Source organism: Anabrus simplex, chromosome 14, assembly GCF_040414725.1.
Source record: "Anabrus simplex isolate iqAnaSimp1 chromosome 14, ASM4041472v1, whole genome shotgun sequence".
NCBI classification, from domain to species: domain Eukaryota; kingdom Metazoa; phylum Arthropoda; class Insecta; order Orthoptera; family Tettigoniidae; genus Anabrus; species Anabrus simplex.
The window spans coordinates 81,671,893-81,690,444 of NC_090278.1; the positions used below are offsets into that span (position 1 = coordinate 81,671,893).

Sequence of the window (18,552 nt, forward strand, 5' to 3'; positions counted from 1 at the left end):
ACTGGAGTGTTGCTGGAGTGAAAGATGACAGGGAAAACCGGAGTACGCGGAGGGAAACCTGCCCCGCCTCTGCTTTTTCCAGCACAAATCTCACATGGTATTACCGGAATTTGAACCAGGAAATCGAGCGGTGAGAGGCTGCCGCCTGAACCACAGAGGCTCTAGATGAATTGATATGGTATGTTTTCGGCCGGATGCCCTTCCTGACGTCAACGTCAGTTGAGGAGCTAATTAAGATGGAATGAATGATGGTGAATGCAACAGGATGAAGACTTGAAACGTTCCTATGAACAGGAACAGTCTGGCATTTGTTTGGAAGTGAAAATGGAAAACCACAGAATTGGGCATTTGAAAAACAAGATAAGTCAATATTCCTCTAAGGAGTATATTTGTATTCTAAAGTGATAAATGCAACTTTTACTGAAGAAACCACATAATCCAGGCCTCATCTGCATTGCTGCGTAGTTCGAGGGAAAAGAGTGACAGGGAGACCTTTAACAAGGTGGATCGATCTGATAAAGATGAGTTCAGAAAGAAGAATGATGGAAAGTGGAGACGTGCCATAAATGCCCTGACCCGGTATGAACTGGATAAGGAGAAAGGAGGAGGATGATGAAAATGATGAATTTCATTTTCCTACACCTAACAAGGGTACAGTTCGAAAAATGCATGTGAGGCTAGATCACGCAGAGCACTCTGATGGTTGCCTGTGGCAACAGACTTTACAGAGCTGCACAGCCCGTGGATCTGCATGTCATGGCCATCCATCAATACGCCATATCAAAGCCAGCACGGTTGCTAGGTAACACCACGTCACACATTTTATTGTTTGTTTGTCCAACCCTTGTCCCGTTTCCCTACGGGGTCGGGTATGAGGTGAGATGAATTTGTCGTGGCGGTTTTTTTTATGACCGGATGCCCTTCCTGACGTCAACCTCATCAGAGGAGTTAATGAGAGATGAAATGAATGACGTGATATATGATAGTAGGGAGAGGGTGAAACCCGGTGCCGGCACATAGCCTACTCCTGTCGAATAGCACCAAGGGGTCTGCTCAAGGCTTAACGTCCCCATCCGACGGACGAATCACCATCAACAGTGTCATATGCCCTCACTCCATATGAGCACTGCGGAGAGGTTTGGAATTTAATCCAGGCTTTTGGCACGCAATCTAGTGATTAGAAATTGTATACCACCACCTCCCCTACCCTGCCGGCCAACATTCTGATGGTGAAAATTTTTTCGACCAACGGGACTCGAACCGGCTAACCTCGGTGTTAGACCGTTTTTAGACTTCAGCGCCTTAACGATCATGGCCACCAGGCGGGCTACGTCACACATTTTATTGAAAGACATGTTTATGATAATTTTATTTTCCCAAGGAAAATACAGCAAGACACGCTACTGCTCACACACCCTGGAGTTGCTTGAATGTGTTTTCTAATGTATTTCAATCAATCAATCAATCAATACTGATCTGCATTTAGGGCAGTTGCCCAGGTGGCAGATTCCCTATCTGTTGCTTTCCTAGCCTTTTCCTAAATGATTTCAAAGAAATTAGAAATTTATTGAACATCTCCCTTGGTAAGTTATTCCAATCCCTAACTCCCCTTCCTATAAATGAATATTTGCCCCAGTTTGTTCTCTTGAATTCCAACTTTATCTTCATATTGTGATCTTTCCTACTTTTATAGACGCCATTCAAACTTATTCGTCTACTAATGTCATTCCACGCCATCTCTCCGCTGACAGCTCGGAACATACCACTTAGACGAGCAGCTCTTCTTCTTTCTCTCAATTCTTCCCAACCCAAACATTGCAACATTTTTGTAACGCTACTCTTTTGTCGGAAATCACCCAGAACAAATCGAGCTGCTTTTCTTTGGATTTTTTCCAGTTCTTGAATCAGGTAATCCTGGTAAGGGTCCCATACACTGGAACCATACTCTAGTTGGGGTCTTATCAGAGACTTATATGCACTCTCCTTTACATCCTTACTACAACCCCTAAACACCCTCATAACCATGTGCAGAGATCTGTACCCTTTATTTACAATCCCATTTATGTGATTACCCCAATGAAGATCTTTCCTTATATTAACACCTAGATACATACAATGATCCCCAAAAGGAACTTTCACCCCATCAACGCAGTAATTAAAACTGAGAGGACTTTTCCTATTTGTGAAACTCACAACCTGACGTTTAACCCCGTTTATTAACATACCATTGCCTGCTGTCCATCTCACAACATTTTCGAGGTCACGTTGCAGTTGTTCACAATCTTGTAACTTATCTATCACTCTATAGAGAATAACATCATCCGCAAAAAGCCTTACCTCCGATTCCACTCCTTTACTCATATCATTTATATATATAAGAAAACATAAAGGTCCAATAATACTGCCTTGAGGAATTCCCCTCTTAATTATTACAGGGTCAGATAAAGCTTCACCTAGTCTAATTCTCTGAGATCTATTTTCTAGAAATATAGCAACCCATTCAGTCACTCTTTTGTCTAGTCCAATTGCACTAATTTTTGCCAGTAGTCTCCCATGATCCACCCTATCAAATGCTTTAGACAGGTCAATCGCGATACAGTCCATTTGACCTCCAGAATCCAAGATATCTGCTATATCTTGCTGGAATCCTACAAGTTGAGCTTCAGTGGAATAACCTTTCCTAAAACCGAATTGCCTTCTATCGAACCAGTTATTAATTTCACAAACATGTCTAATATAATCGCAAAGAATGCCTTCCCAAAGCTTACATACAATGCATGTCAAACTTACTGGCCTGTAATTTTCAGCTTTATGTCTATCACCCTTTCCTTTATACACAGGGACTACTATAGCAACTCTCCATTCATCTGGTATAGCTCCTCCGACAGACTGATCAATGCAATGTCGTGGCCCACTCAATCTCCAGGCTTCACACCTCATGTTGATTATTTCTGGAGTAATTTAAAAGAAAAAGCGTACTAATGCAATCGGCATACATTTGATACTAAATTAAAAAACAGCATACTTCTTAAAAGAAGAGTTTTAACGCGTTGGTAAAAAAATTTTACAGCGCTATAACGCTTTTCTTCGCAGCGCAAGGAGAATATTTCGATCATCTTCTTTAAAACGTAAGGAATTTTAACATTAAATGATGATACTGAATCAGCCTCTTTCATCAAATTTATGTTGAAGTATGAAAATGTGTGCACGACGGGTCAAAAAAGAGACTGGAGTGTCGGAAGACGAGCGGCGCATGCCCGAGGCCATGGCGTCACTTCAAGCGGGCCCGAATAAAATGATGACACTTTATGAGGTTCCCCAGGGTGCTATACTTGTTCCACTACTATTCTTCCTACACACTGTATGTGAGAGAGTTTCAGAGGGTAATTTTATACCATACTATATGAAAACACATGATGAAATGAATAGTCACAGACCTTATAGGGAAAAAACAACTATAAACGGAGATGAATATGACATTCGAAGGACAATTCAGAGGACACACACTCACCTGAAATTCGTCACTCTGGACTCGGGCAATGAAAGCCTTGAAGGCAGGACTATTCTGCTTCTTATGTTGCAGAAGCGCCCACAGCTGCTCACGTGGAAGGACTGCTATGATCTCATCCAGCATGCTGTCAAGTGATCTTCGAGATCTTTTACTGGTATGGCTGGGGGGAATGGGGAGTAGGGGAAGTTTCAGAGCCTCGTGCAGCTGGTTGATCTGCTCGTAGATGTGCACCCCGGAATGTTCCAAGTAGGTCAGGAACTGAAACACATGTGTGGTTTATACTGGAATGTTTTTTAGTAATTTATACAAAAATATATGTTTCAGTAAAACAAAAATAACATACTAGTGTAAGACTTTTGGTTAGCAAAATGTTTTTACAGTTATGAGGGCTTGTTCAATTGAAGTATAAAGTGGTGTCTATAAACACACACTGTATCAAAACACTGTATCAAAACGACACCGTACTGAAGGAATTTTCAGAGAGTGTACAGGTAATCATCCAAATTTTCAGGCAACTCCCCGAACGGTGAACTGATTTCTCTATACGCTCCACAAAAATGACGCTGGTTGCTTTATGAAATAGCCATCCACAACATCAGGATCCTTTCCCTTACCCTTCACAACTTTCTTTAGCAGACCGAACACGTGATTGTCACAGGGGAGAAATCTTGGCTGTAAGACGGGTGATCCGTAAGTCCCCCCGAAAACATGCGCGACTGTCCATTTTTGTATTAACGTGCGTCACCGTGGAGCAGAAGCTCGCTTGGTGACATTTTCCGCGATAAACACCCTTTTCTGTACAAGAATTGAATTACTCCACTTTGTATTTGTTTGGACGTAATTATTACACAAAAATATTGCTTCAAATGTTTTCTCCATTTAGTAGACGTGTTTGTCAGACTCACCACGCTCTGACACCAAATCCTACATAAAGATTTGAAAGCATAATTTTATAATTAAGAAATCACAGAATTTCATTCCGTACATTGTTCTGAACTGTATATCACCAGCGTTTCATTGATATAACATTTAGAATAGTGGTAGATTCTTTCTTTTTCAGGAATATTTCAATATATGTCTTCGCAAAGCTTCATTTTGCTCGATAAACTGAGGTATTTCCTTGTGAAAATGGAATAATCACCCTTGAATTTGTTCCCAATTTCGGCTAATTGGGTATGAATAGGGTATTTATTGTATTCAATTGAACGTGTTCCTCTCCCACACTCTGAGTCAAAAATCTTTCCTTCACGAGCTTAAACTGTTCGATTTTCAGGAAAAAGTTTGTTCGAATTTATTTTGAATAAAGTTATTCTGATTTGCCCCTAATTGAAGGTTGCCTAGGCTGACAAAAGTTCCAAGGACACAAAGTTATGAAATTATGTTTCTAAAGAACAAAAATTATAATGAACCATTTAGACCGAAATTAAGTCTTTAAATTTCATTTGTACACCATGATGCTTATGAATTCATTATTTCCATATATAAAAATGAAATGATGTCTGTCTCTCGGGCAGTTCATCTGATGAGGATTATATAATGATAGACTTACCTCAATATATTCAGGAATGGCTTCCAGGGACAAGATAATGTTCTTGAAATCATCAGTTTGGACGTAGGCGATCCATTTCTGAAGGTCAGCGTCATTTGCCGCATGGTCCAGGACTATTTCACGTATCTTATCTACTGGGATGAGCTTAATGAAGTCTTGGAAATCATTCCCAAGGTCGCTGTCACGAGTAGAAATAGTGACGGAAACTAAAATGATAATAATGATGATAAATCAATATCTAGGAAAGAAAAAACTAAGGCATTTAATAAAACCCGAAGCATTATATCAATCCAAAATCGTCATCATGCATGGTAGAACATTAATCAAGATCTAGAAGAGTAAGAAAGGAAAATTCGACGGAAAAACTTCGACCCAGTTCGAAGAAATGGAATTAGTATGAAAAGGAAATCTCAAGAAATACATTTTCATGCCGAAAAACTCTCATACCTTCAGAAAAAAAGGTGATTGATATTATATCGTCATATTCTTGGAATGAGCGAGGAATGGCTAAAAGAATTTTCAACCTTGCCCTTTCATTAAAAACCAAGAACAACTGGCTTAGCAAAACTGAAACAGATCTCCAGGTTATGAAAATTACCGATGAAATTATATAGGATAGATGCAGATTTCGATTATCACCAATTTGCAGACGGAACTAACACCAGAACCACTAACACGTAGACAGAAGATCGCAGAAGAAACTTAGAGGCTGAAGAGTTTCTGGGAGAAGAAGAAAACAAAAAACATCAGTTAAATGATTATAACCGCGTTCCTTAGTCTGGCATAACGCTGTAAAATGATAATGATAATAATAATAATAATAATAATAATAATAATAATAATAATAATAATAATAATAATAATAGTAATAATTTGGGATACAAAGCTGGAACAGGAAGATAATTTCAAGTGTTTAGAAGTGTTTCTTTTTTCTTCTCGTTTCAGACTTATTTTAATAGTCTAACTGCAACTCAACTTCATCTACAGTTATTTTTCAAGAGTTCCCCCGATAACTATACTTTAAGAAAATCTTTTATATCTCCAATTTTATCTTCAAGATTAACAAGTTTGTACGTCTCCAACATAAAGAAGAATCCTTACGCCGATTTTGCTTCGTCAGTTGGACACTGACTTGTTGGAAATTTTAACCCAGCATCAATTAACATTTTATCTTATCATCATAACTATCACATGTATTTTAATTGTCTTGCCACTTTGTCAAATCTTTTAGCTAAAGATATTCCATAATCGGAACGAAACATGTCCTAGAGATTAAGCTGGTTTATATCATGTAATTAATAAAAACCATTATATAGAAATTGACAAGTATTGGAAGGTGGGAATCTCCTTATAACTCAACCTTAGTAGTGTTTAGAATGTGTGTTCTCACAGGATGGTAAACTAGTAAGTGAGATTGAATCAAGCTGCAGTAAAGCTAATGCAGTGAGCTCGCAGTTGCCATCAGCAGTTTTCTGTAAGAAGGAAGTCAGCTCCCGGACGAAGATATCTTTACATCGGGCTGTTCTCAGACGAACTATGCTTTAGGGAGTGAAAGCTGGGTGGACTCGGGATATCTTATTCATAAGACAGAAGTAGCAGACGTGAAAGTACGAGAATGATTGCTGGTACAAACAGGTGGGAACAATGGCAGGAGGGTACTCGGAATGAGGAGATAAAGGCTAAGTTGGGAATGAATTCGATGGCTGAAGCTGTACGCATAAACCGGCTTCGGTGGTCGGAATCATGTGAGGCGAATGGAGGATGATAGGTTACCTAACTGAATAACGGACCTATTATGGAGGGTAATAGGAACAGAGGTAGACCAAGACGACGATGGTTAGACTCGGTTTCTAACGATTTAAAGATAGGAGATATAGAACTAGACGAGACCACTGAACTAGTTACAAATAGAGGACTGTAGCGGCGATTAGTACATTCACAGAGGCATGCAGACTGAAAGCTGAAAGGTATAACAGTCTATGATGAAGATTTTTGTTTTACAATGTGCTTTACGTCTTTACATAGATCTTATGACGACGATGGCGATGGGACAGGAAAGGGGAAGGAAGCTGCCGTGGCCTTCATCAAGGTACAGCCCAAGCATTTGCCTGGTGTGAAAATGGGAAACCACAGAAAACCATCTTCAGGGCTGCTGACAGTGCGGTTCGAACTCACTATTTCCCGGATGCAAGCTCACAGCCGAGCGCCCCTAACCGCACGGCCAGCTCGCCCAGTTATAACGAAGATGTATCTATAATACTAATAACAATAATAATAATACTGTGCGAGTTGGCTGTGCTGCACCATAATTAAGGCCACGACCGCTTTCTTCCCATTTCCAGGTCTTTCCTGTCCCATCGTCGCCATAAGACCTATCTGTGTCGGTGCGACGTAAAGCAAATAATAATAATAATAATAATATGGGAAAAGCATATATCTCAGGCTTAAGCATCCGGACTGGTGGGAACAAAATCGAAGTGAAATGCTTGGCTTTCACAGATGACCTAGCTATATAACTAAAAACAAGGAGGAAACTAGGTATGCTATCGAGACATTACACATAATAATAACAGCGTGTGGCCTCCGGAGAGGCCTGGTGCGGGTCTTTTTCTCGTAGACCGCCTATTAGGTGACTTGCAGGTCTGTGAAGATGAGGGCCCTACCTAGGACGATTTCTAATGCTGAATACACGGGATCCTCTGGGCCAAAGGCCAGCACGCTAACCATTTAGCCATGGAGCCGGACTACATTACACTTAATACATATTGATATCGGTGATGCAAATAGTAATCGCCTGCGTTCAAGAAAACCACCAACAAGAGATGCCACGAACTTGAGGAACAGAAACTACCAGACTTCCGTTGAGTGGTAGAAGAGACTCAACTACAAATACTACCCAACAATGCCTCCTGTGAAGAAGACACCACCACCTGGTTTCAACCTCGCTCGTAGACTAAGATCCACACTGAACAGTATTCGAACCAACCACGGAAACTGTGCAGCCTTCCACTACAAGTGACTGCGGTACTATACAACAGACAATCCAGCACATCATCACCGATCGTGAGACAACAAAGTATAATGGCAGTGCTTGTGACTTCGCTCTCGCGATCCCAGAAATTATAGACTACATCCACAATTTAGATATACGTATACAGAAACGTACACACTGTATTTCTAGCCATACACTAAATAAATAAATAAACACAATAGCATCACAGGCAGGCCTTCAGATACCATTCGAAAAAACCAAGTGTATGCAGAATTTTCAGCAAAAGTGCAAAGAGGATAAAATTGAAACGGCACATGACACAATTTCACAGGTATCCTTTTTTTAAATACCATGGAGAAATAATTCTTTCTTCGGTATTAGACAGTTTGGCCAATACAAAAAGAGCGTCAAAACTTCAGAGGGCGTTTAAACTGACACAGGACCACTACAACAAACGAGTAATGTCACGTGATGCTAAACTGAAACTTTACAAAACAGTTTTTCTAACGGAAGCTCTGCACGCATCAGAAACATTCACTTTAGGAGGTCATTCTTAAATTGCAGATATTGAAAAAAACCGTAAAATTCTTAGAATATTTTCGGCCTCTTACAAGAAAATGGAATTTGGATCAAAAGGCGAACTGCAGACCTTTATAGTTACACAGATAGTTTAATCAATAACGTAGGCTACGGAGGAGTCGTTTCAAATCTTTTGGATACAATTTTAGGATGAATAATAACAGGCTCCAAAAAACGTTATTCCATCTAATAAATTCCCAAAACAGCAGAATAAATTTCCTGGGGGAAACAAGAGGGGACCTGAATGAATTGAACACCGGGGAGGACATGATAAGAAATCGCCAAGTCTTCAGGGCATCCGTAAATAAACACACATTTGTGGTGAAAACTAGCAGCAGGACTGGTACAAAGTGGTCAGAAGAACAGAAGACACAACACAGGGAGTTCATGAAGAGATTTTGGAGGAATAGGAAGGCGAAAGTCATCAAGCCAATGAACAAGTTCCAACGCGCTCTGTGAATGGGCAAAACGAAACGAAGCAGAAGAAGAAGAGGAAAATGAAAACTTACCACATCCGTGCACCACTGCTAGCAACAATACGAAGAGGAACTTCATCTGAAAATAAAATTATGAAGATATAAATATATATATTGAACCCGAGTGACTTAGGCCCATAATCAATCATGATTTGATCGGTAAAATAATATGATACATTTATTGAAATACAGAGGAGTGTATTTGAAAATATTTCGTTTAGGTAATGTCGAAATCAGAGCGAAGGAAGGACGACAGACTGGAGCCTGACGGATTAGCTCAACCCGACAACTTTTAGCTACTTCACAGCAGGGAATATCATTAGTTGGCGTACAAGGAAATACAGAGTCCACAAATAAGTCTTGGTCAGAAAGAGGAAGGGGGAGAATCATACAAAGAAAACTCACCACATGAGTAAGACCTTGGGATATTTTTGGTAGGACGGAAATTCCATGACCTCATGGAAAATTACAGCGGCTGAGTGTACGTTCGCTAGCCTAAGTTCGAGCAGGTGGAGATTTAAATCACGTGACCGCTTGCCGGCCAATAGTAAAAATTTGATGGGAGACTCAGTGATACCATCTTAAGGAATGATGGATGAGATATTTTCGTAACTACAAAAGTATTCAGTAATAAATTAATATGAGTACGCGGATGAATGTAATGAATTTATTAGGGGTCATGCATGGAAAAATAATCAATACTTATTGGCAAATTAAATAAATTGAAGGCTGGATTTCTTGGAAACCGGACAGCTTGAATCTCATTGGCTGAAAGGAGACCACGTTGTCAGGGACGCTTACGAAGGCGCGAAATGTGAGGAGCGAAATCCACCCATATCTCCTAAATCTGTGATCACCAGGAGTTCATATTTTATCCAGCAGATATGCTAGCGGAGTGGATTAATTTGATGTAAATTTTAACTTCCAATTCGGAGTGCAAGTACCGATATTAAAAATCCACCCCCTCCCTAAGGGGCATGACGTCAACAAATCCGCGGGAAAAAGGCTTCATCCATATATACGGAGCTGAATTGACGGTCGCCAGCCACTAGTCTTGAATCGTTGGAGCTGAATTGACGGTCGCCAGCACACGTGAATTGAATATCGGGAGTTGAACTGTTGGTCGCCGGTAACTTAGAATTCTACGGACGTACAGTCATTTAATGGCGCGAGCATCCGCCGGTGTTTGTAAAATGTGATCGCGCTCAAGCATCAGGAATTAGAAAATGTTAACGTAGGACAGTGTTTGTCCTTTGTGAATATCAGTGATGTAAAGTAATTATCCTGCAAGAGAGTAGTATAAAATATATCACCATAAGTACGTACATAATAGACTGTGTGACGAACAGTACTTTAAGGAAGTAGTAGCCTGTACTTAGCTATACCGAACCGATGTAATGAACACGTCAAGAATGCCGTATAAATCGGGCGTATCGCGACGGGCGAAATAGTTGACACCTCGTCGTACGTGTCCAGGTCCATTGTGCGGTAGGTGGACGAAGATTAAATAGTGTAAATATATTAAATTCTTGGGTCTAGGATAGAAATTTGTTGTATCCAAATTAAAGTATACAGTGTTAACGTAGTAAATGGTGAAGGTTTGTGGTAATCAAGATATGAGTGTAAAATAATAATAATGTGCCAGGAAATCTTTTGTGAAACTACGCCATCAAGGATGGAGGAGTAAAACGCAGAGAGGGGCTGGATGAAGCCTCTCGTCTGCAAAGCTGCAATGGAATACCGATAACTAAGATGAGTACTAAACTGTAAAATATATTTGGGAAATGTTATCGTGATGGGAAAAATGGGAATAATTTGGTCATACTTGGTTACCTTCTGTAACAAGATGGGTCGCTTAACGACCCCATCCTAAATTTGTAGCACGGACAGTAGTAAATCATAATAATGTAAATAATCGGGTCTTTTATGTATTCAGTTTGTTGGAGATGTAAATTTGTATATATAGTGTAGTACGTTAAGTCATGCATGCATTCATATTTTCTTTGTAGTCGATAATTTCTTTACATTTGATTTTGATTATGCTAGTTAAATAAGACCCGATATGTGCTTTTATGTTTTGTCATTTTAACGAGCCATTTAATGACATGGAAGGAAAATCCAGCTTCGCCATACCAAGTGTGTTTTGTTGGAATTAATATGGTCATATTTTCAAAGTGAAGTTGTTAAATTTGTGAGATGCGATTAATATAATATTTCCAAGTAAATCATATCTGGAGTGATTAGTGCCAGAATAAATTGAATTTGTAAAAGGGGTTATGCGTTAAACATAATAAGAGTGGACTACCGTCTTACAGGCGAAATTATTATTTTTTTAAAATATTAATAATAATAATAAATAAATAATATAACTATTTTTTTTAAAGAAGATATTTTTTTTAAAATATGATTTGGAGATAATAATAATTTATGTGATCAAGTGTTGAGTTTATTGGGAATTATTTAATGACGGGAGGTCGTTTTTTTTTATTCGGAATTAAAGTGCGTGATAATTTAATTTGATCGATTAATAATATTGAAATGTAGATCGGTGTTAATAATCCGTACATGTTAATGAACGTGTGGTTTAAATTACGGTCCAATATTTTTTTTACGTATAAATGTCGCGTTTTGAAGTTGCGATTCATTAGCCGGAACATGTAGTGCTAATATTACGAGACCATGATTGTCAAATTTTGGTAAATATAATTTCAAGATGTTACGATTATTTGTGGAGAATGAACTAAGGCATAGATCCAAATGAGATAGAAAATGTGAAAGAATTTGCAGTCAGATAATAAAAGGTCGTACGATGTCCGAAATGAATAAATAAGTCAGTTGATAATTCTGTGAGGAATAAATAAATGAATCGAGGAATATTGAGATAGAGAGGAAAATAAATTCCGTACGAGAGACACTTAGGATATTGATATGAGTGTAAAATGTACGGGCAGTGTCACAGAGAAATACTGAGTTACGCAGCGGGTAGAATTCGAACCCGTGACAGCATGTACGAAATAAATAGACTGCACAGTTATTCGTTGAGATACAACGGATCTAAGGATAATGAGAGTTCAGATTCCACAGAAATGGTCGTATATTGTATTCATTGTACTAACGAGTGAGGACAATCATGATGTCGTGATAATAATAATAATAAATATTGCAGATAAAGGATTGGACCGCCTTAATTAATTGAGCGTTGATAACGATGTTAAACGGGAATCTAATTGAGAATATGCAACCGATAATAATAACAATGTAAGGACGATGTTAAATCACCGCGGTCGGATTAATAATAATTGTCATAATAATAACTGTAATGATGTCGTTGGTTGATCAGTGAATTAATTTGTAATTGCGACCGATATCTTAATATATAATTTGGCGGAAGTGACCGGTCCATTAATAATAATAACCTCTTAAGTGACGTGAATAACAATAATAATATCTTGAGTCACCTATTAATTAATAATAATAATAACCACGAGGGGATATAATAATAATAACAGTAATAACCATTTGTGTTTGCATCCCGCATAATAATGATGATATTAATCAAACGTGACAGTGCCAGGAACCGTTGAATAATAATAATAATAATAATAATAATAATAATAATAATAATAATAATAATAATTTCGAGGATGATAATTTTGTGGATTAAATTATTTGGTGACGATATCCCTCTATTCGTATGTTGAATAATGAGAGTGATAATATTAGAATCATTTGGTTGCCTCGTTTTTGTACGGTTTCGTATGGGACGATGTGACAGTCATACTTGCGTGTTTGTTTACTTCGCTCGCGATGCGAGGGGGGTCACTGGCCACGGTATTTCCCACCGCTTCTCGTTATCTCATCTGTGTCAGTAGTCTACTGAGGCTAACTGGAAACAATTCAGATCACATGTAAATAATATGTATATGCTAATTCATTGGTATGGCATCAGCTGGATATCGTAAGATAGGAACTGTCCGTGGAATCCAGTTTTCGCACTTCACGAGAAACATTACCCAGTCCGAGTACCGGTCTCGGAAAAATGTACATAGCCGGAGTACATCATCTTAGTTAAATCGGGAAGCCGACCGTAACATGGGTTATGCTCGGGCTCCCGATAGAAGGAAGCTATATCTTTGAGTGACGGTTCGATTCAAATGGAATCGATCCGTAAATTATACCTCCAAAATGTCATTTTATTTCAGAAGCAACGCAGCAAGATATTGATACCACTTGCGGTATGGCAAGTGATTTATATATGTAACATGTGTGTAAATTCAAATATTGTTGCCACGTGTATCAAAGTTTTATACGTCAAATGGCGTAATAAACCGCTCCTTCTGGCAAATTATTTCAAAGGAAACCACTCTCATAATCTTTTTATTGTAGTTAGATGATGCCCTTTTTGAAGTAACAGTCACTTCCTAGTCCTATCATGGAGTCCTTAAATTCAAGTTACAATCGAGCCTTCCCCCTTTTAATTTTAAGTTGCTCCGTTCATCCCCGTGTTCTATTATGCCGTTATATTTATATTTGATGATTTAAATAATGAACCGACACCCCTGAGATAAATGCTAGTCTGGGACTCGGGAGGTGGACGGGTGCAAAATGGCTGGCCCAAAGTGGGGCTTTAAGAACGGCAACGTGTTGCTTTAAGAACGGCAGAGAGGCCAATATCATTGCTAATCAATTGTAAAATTTTTATATATTTTTTTCCAAATTTTATATTTTTTTAATTTTTGATTTTTATTAATTGATGACCGCATCACGGTCAAGTGTGTGTTCACTTGTAACGTAATATCATGCTAGAGTAAGGTTAGTTTCGAACGGAGCTAGATTTGACTAGTGTATTATTATAATCCATTGCTAATCTCTTCAAGTTTGGCAATGATTCAAAATTCAATAAGCTCGAAGATTTGATGTTTCTCTTTTCCCATATGAAATTTAATATTATTTTGGTAATTCAGGACTCCATTTAAATGTCATTGGACATGAGATGAATATTATAAACAGTTGTTTAGGAAGGCTTGAAATGGTAAAAATATTACTGAGCACCAGTTCAAGTTGTTATTTAAAAAGAGGTTGAGATGGTATGAATTAAAATTAACGTATTTCAGGGCAGGAGATTTCCAACTTCATCGTTGTTTTTAATGTTGTTGTTGTTGTTATATTGGAGCGGTTTATTGTGAAATCTTAGGCGCAAGCCAGCATTCAAGTTGAATGACCTGCAAATGTAAACAAGTTTTATAGTCAAAATTTTTTTTTGTTAAATGAAAGTTAGTGTAGGGGTATAATGTCATAGGATAGGGCCTAGACCCAATAGCGTATTCCTTCGTGTGCAGCAAGGCGAGAGGCCGATCGGCCCTTTTGCTTTCTCAAGAAAAGTTATAATGTCTGACGACGGTGGGGAGCGATCCCAGGAAATGGTGGTAGAAGGACAGGGAAAGGTGGTCGATAGCACGTTAGTGGACTTAATACGAAATTTAACTTTGAAGATGGATCAATTACAGACTAATAGTGTTTCGGTAGAGAATAAAATAGATCAAGTACAGGCTAATAGTGTTTCATTAGAAAACAAAATAGATCAAGTACAGGCTAATAGTGTTTCATTAGAAAATAAAGTTGATCAAATGCAGGCCGATAATGTTTCAGCTAAACATGAACTTGTTGACAAAATCGACCAAGTACAGGCTGCGAGTGTTTCACTAGAGAATAAGATCGACCGAGTACAGGCTGCGTGTGAAATAAATAAATCAGAACTCAAGGCACAAATAGATGCAGTTCAGGCCGCGAGCGTAGCGATGGGACAGGAACTTAGGGACCAATTAACTCAAGTCCAGGAAGCATGTCACTTCGCGAAAGACGAATTAAAAGTGCACATGGATGCGTACATTACCATCGTTAATGAAAAGGTTGACCGCGTTAGAGATGAGGCTCAAATGGAACGCGCAGAAATTAAGGAAAAATTGAACGCTAGTGTCAAGGAACTCGCCGCTCTGCGATTAACTGATAAAAAAGACATAGAATCACACATAGAGGAAATTCGGGATGAGTGTAGGAAGGAGAATGACATCGTCCGGGGACAAGTAGAAGAAAAATGCGCGCAGATAGCTGGCACCTTGGACAAGCATGACAAGGGCATGAACGAGTTACGTGGGGAAGCCGCACGTACACTTGTCATCGTAGCAGGACTGAAAAACAAAGTCGAAGAACTAACTATAAATTTAGAAGACCGTAGCCAGAGAATAACTAAGTGCGAAGACGCAAACTTAGCGTTATTCCAGCGGACGGAAGATCTAATCGAACAGGGCCAATCATTTGCCGACACGGAAGTTCGCCTATTAGAACAATGCAAGGCGTATAATGGGCAAAATTCCGGCACAAAAGAAATAGCCAGTTGTAATCCCGACGGAATGGATGACATCCGAAAAGACTTGGAGATGTTGAAGGCTAGGTTGGAACCATCAGCGTCTAGCCAAGATTTTAACCTCCAATATCGCGAATACGAACCCCATGATAACCAGGGGATTCATAAGAAAGGAGGCCTATCCCATGCTGATACACACGGTTTCAAGTTTGAAAACAGAGATGGGTCGTCTACGTCATCAAGTGCTATCCCGACATCGGTGGTACACGTCATTAAGATGTCTGATGACAAGCCACCAAAGTTCGATGCCCGTGGGCATGTCACCCCGAAAGGTTTCATCCGGGAAATCGCCGGTTATATAAATGAGAATAAAATACCAGTAGAGCGACAACTGCGAACGGTCGAGAAATTCCTAGACGGAGCACCAGCTGTATGGTTCAGGGCTTTCTTGTATACTTTTGAAGATTTTGAAGGATTTCGGCGGGCTTTTCTCCAAAAGTTCTGGAGTATTCAGGAACAGCAGGAGTTAAGGCTGGAAGTATACTCCAGACGATATTCAACATCTTCACCCACGAAATTCTCAGATTACTTTGTGGCACAATTTCACAAGCTACGAGAGCTTGATAATCCAATGAGCGAAACAGAATTGATTAGCGCCATTGGAAAGCAATTGCCATTCGAGGTCCAACGAATGATGATAGCGTCAAATGTCCAGACAGCTGTCGATGCGGAGGCTTTATTACGTCAATTAGACCTCACAACGCATCATTCGAACCCAAGACAAATTAGGAGCAGGGACCAACAGGTGAATAATATCGAACGGACAATCGAACCGAAGACCACTAGTACGAAGAACCAGGGAACTAGTACGGATCCGGAACCTCGTCGAGCATATAATTCGGAGTGGAAGCCGCGACAATGGACGAGACCAAGGAATTTTGCGGAAGGCAACCGGCAAACAAACCAAGGGAATTTTCGAGCCGACAGGGGATACCGTGGATGCCAGAGAAGTAATTACAGGCCGTATCCAGCTAGGAATCAAGGGAACCCGAGATATTACCAGGGAGGATCTCGTCAGGAGAAGGATGACAGATATCAAGAGTCTAGGCGGTATATAGAAGAGCTGAACAAGAGAAAATGGAAGGAGGCGATCCATGATCGAGGCCGTGATGAGGAAGCGACAGGAGCGGAGAGCTTGCAATTCCAAAGAGCAAGGAAAGGGGGCAGCGACCTAAACCCGAATGCACCGACGTTCGAATCTGAAGAACGGCTCGGGGCGAAAAAAAAAACGCCGAATTTTAACTGAAGAATGGATCATCGCAGAGGTCGATACATGGGTTGTGACCTCTGACGAATTAATTGACGATCCCGAAATCCAAATTTCAAAGGAAATTAAGAGACTACCAGTGATATACACTAGGATCAACCACGTGAGGGTTCGATCACTCATTGATACAGGCGCCAGCGTATCAGTAGTATCCCAAGTTCTGTTAAATGAACTACAATCCAAAGTAAACATCCCGATTATCCCAGTTTCAAATTTGAAGATTCGTGGAATTATCCCGGATAAATCCGTCATATGTAAGAACCAGGCATTATTGGACATCGAAATTGGAAATTCAAAATTTGCTCATACATTTATCATCATGAATAAAATCAACTATAACTTGATCCTAGGGGCCGATTTTATGACTGAATACCAGGCTATGATTGATATGGGGGATAACTCTGTCAGATTTAAGCACAGGGAAGGTATTGAGGATACAACCATGAACCCTCAGTCGGAGATAGGAGAACATGAAGAAATTTGGAACACCGAAGTCGTGAATCCGCTTAGGACGGACGAAAGTGTCATGAGTGAGACGGATGATCATGTGACCTCTGATGATTATAAACTGTTTGCGGCAGAATTGCAGGAAGGTGAAATCAACTGTGGGAAGGTTATAGCAGATAAAGTTAATGCAGCTGTAATAGGTCCCGAGGGGAAGGAAAATTTATTCAAAATTTTAACAAAGCATAGCGACACGTTTGGCTCAAAACCTGGAAAAATTGAAAATTTTGAATACGAATTAAACGTGAATGATTGGTCCCCGTATAAGAAGAAATTATATCCAATTGCCGAGAAATTCTATCCCCAAGTCCGCGAAGCTATTAGAGAAATGGAAGCAAGTGGATTGATATCGAAGTCACCGACGCCATTTTTGAATCCTTTAGTGATAGTAAGGAAACCGGACGGATCAGTGCGCATTTGCCTTGATGCACGTGCTATCAACGAGAGATTAGTCCCAGAGTATGAGCAGGCCCCGCCTATTAAAGAGATCTTGAAGAGATTTAAAGATATGGAATATTTTACCACTTTTGACCTGACGTCATCGTTTCATCATATACTGTTGGAAGCTAAATCTAAGTTGTTGACGGGATTTTTATTCGATCAACAGACTTATGTCTTTAATCGTCTCCCGTTTGGTATTAAGAATGCGGGTTCGGTTCTCATTCGAGCTCTTGACCGCAATCTAAGTCCAAAGGTCAAAGAGGCGACTATCATGTATGTGGATGATATCTTGGTAGCTACAAGAACACTTTCGGAACACTTGGAAAATATTAATGAAGTCCTCACCGATTTAGGAAGGCATAACTTCAAGGTCAACCTATCGAAATCACATTTTTGTCAGAAGGAGGTGTTATTTTTGGGTCACCTTGTAGATGGAGATGGTGTGCGACCAAACCCAGTCAAAATTGAGGCCATTAGGATGTTTCCTAAGCCTACTAAAGTAAAACATGTTCGGCAGTTCCTTGGAATGTGTCAGTTCTTCGCTGATCATTGCCCTGATTACACAACCGTAGTAGCACCATTGCAGGACCTGCTTAAGAAAAATAATCGATGGAAGTGGGACCATAATTGTGATGAGGCATTCGCTCAGACCAAGCAACGATTACTGCATAATGTTAAGCTCGGATACCCGGATTTTAGCCTCAAATTCATAATTCAAACAGATGCCTCAACCATAGGTATAGGAGCCGTATTACTGCAGGAAAACCCCAATGATCCAAGCATAAAAACCTATATTGCATTCATGAGCC

General features: G+C 39.6%; 1 protein-coding gene across 1 annotated transcript in view; it reads right to left on the reverse strand.

Annotated features, from left to right (window-relative positions):
* Nucleotides 1-18,552, reverse strand: part of LOC136885512 (protein G12) — a 28,393-nt gene that overhangs the window by 464 nt on the left and 9,377 nt on the right. Inside the window, exons 2-4 of the mRNA XM_067158106.2 lie at nt 9,141-9,186; nt 5,061-5,266; nt 3,512-3,769 (exon numbers count right to left, since the gene is read on the reverse strand). Coding sequence (XP_067014207.2) covers nt 3,512-3,769; nt 5,061-5,266; nt 9,141-9,186 — 510 coding nt within the window. The remainder of the gene's footprint in view (nt 1-3,511; nt 3,770-5,060; nt 5,267-9,140; nt 9,187-18,552) is intronic.